At 33.0% G+C, this 1930-nt stretch overlaps 1 protein-coding gene across 1 annotated transcript in view; it reads left to right on the forward strand.

Moving 5' to 3' along the window:
* Positions 1 to 1930, forward strand: part of LRRC2 (leucine rich repeat containing 2) — a 210553-nt gene that overhangs the window by 147960 nt on the left and 60663 nt on the right. The window contains 1 exon segment of the mRNA XM_010725844.2: positions 634 to 790. Coding sequence (XP_010724146.2) covers positions 634 to 790 — 157 coding nt within the window.

Raw genomic sequence — 1930 nt, forward strand, 5'->3', positions numbered from 1 at the left:
AAAATACCACAAACTGCTGAAATGACGTTGTTTTTTTTTTTTTTCCACTGATTTTAAATATGACTTTCCAAAAGCGATATGTATATATTGTATCTGAAACACTTTTGTTCCTTTGACCATGTTTCATCTTGGCACACAAATTTAGTCTTTTGGCAGATATTAAGAATACAGTCACACTTTTTCTTTTGGTGGCAAAAGCCACTTAGACATTCTCCATACACCTGCTTTTTTGTTCCTGTGATGCATTTGACTGTATCTTGATATGTGAATTAAAGCACAAAAATGTGTTTTAGAAAAATCCTCAAGCCGGAAAAAGGAGATAATATGAGAAAGACCAAGCATGTGAGTGCTTCGGATAGGTATCAATTTTAGAGCAAAATGATTGCATCAGCAGTAAAGAAAAAGCAGTAAAAAAAAGCAGTAAAAAAAAAAAGACTATCTGCTAACAGACAGCTGCAGTGCATCAAATGAAAACAGGTCCTGTGAGGATTTGGCAAACTGCTGCTGTACATCAGGATAAGTAAGGCAAAGTGTTGAGGTTTGGCCATAAAAGCTCTTTCCATCCTATGTAGAAACATGGTTGAACAAAATTCTATCTTTATTTCTATTTATACAATTTTATTTAATTTACAGGAATTCCCAGAGTCTCTGAAAGATCATACCTATCTGAAAGAATGGCATGTAAGCAATACATTGATTCAAACAATTCCAGACTACATTGCTTTGTTTCAAGATTTGAGAGTTCTGGAGTTATCAAACAATCAAATCAACCACCTCCCAGTGGAAATTGGTATGTTGGTTCAAACTATTCAGTTATTTATATGTGTTATATCTAATTAACTTCAGGAAAATGAGTATTCATGGATGTTCTTATGAATTTAATGATAATCTCAGTTTTGTTTTGTTTTGTTTTTGTTTTTGTTTTTTTCCAGTGAACAATGGTATCTAAATTTTTATAGTTAGCAGGTTATAGCTGTAGTTGATTAATTGGATGGGTTTAGTAAGGCACAAACGTTGGAAAAACTATTGCAGTTTTGCTGACTACAGAAAAACTATGGCTTGTATTTGAATACATAGAGAATAGGTGGTGTTTCATGTTCCTCACAGGCTGGACAGGTAGAAAAAGGCAAGATTATACCTTTGAGAGTTGAGGAAACTATGCACATTTAGGAGTTTTGGGGCCCTTGAGAGTCAAGTTCAAGCAGCAGGTGTGCTAAGTCTTTGTTTTTAAATGCAGTAGTCCTAAGCTTTCCCCATGACTTATGCTAACACTGTGAGTTAGCATATTTCAAATAATGAATAGAGACTAAAACCTTCTTCTCTATAAGTTATAATATGTTTATTTGGAAACAAACAAACAAAAACAAACAAACAAAAACAACAGGAAGAAAGGGAGAAGGCATCCTGAAACACAGAAATCAGCAATAGGATTTGTCAGGTAAAGCTAATGATTATTTATTTATTTATTAACATTTCCTTCTACACATAAAATTTGCCACTGACATTGAGATACATTTTAAAGTTTCAACCTGGCAACTAAATACTGTAACAAATCATAAGAAAAAAAATAGCAGGAAATAATGGACATAAACAGTAACTATTTTGTAAGCACTTTGATCACAGAACTCTGATGAATCAGTTGAGTTTAATGGACTAACACCTTTCACTAGGCAGTAAAGAAGAAAAACAAACAAAAAATACTGTTCCCTTCCAGAGATTTTACAACCTTAAAATTAATGTTTTAAGTTTCAGATGCTGTGAGTAGCTATCATTATTATTTCAATTGCATTTTAATGATGGGAATTCTGCTCTTCAGTAGTTTTTGTGCTGTTTCTATTCATCTAATTTCCCTCCAATTTATGCTCATCTGTGAAGAATAAGCCCAGGATGTTACTTGCACTATTTCAGTACTTTTGTTGCTGTTCAAAAA

Source organism: Meleagris gallopavo, chromosome Z, assembly GCF_000146605.3.
Source record: "Meleagris gallopavo isolate NT-WF06-2002-E0010 breed Aviagen turkey brand Nicholas breeding stock chromosome Z, Turkey_5.1, whole genome shotgun sequence".
Taxonomy (NCBI): domain Eukaryota; kingdom Metazoa; phylum Chordata; class Aves; order Galliformes; family Phasianidae; genus Meleagris; species Meleagris gallopavo.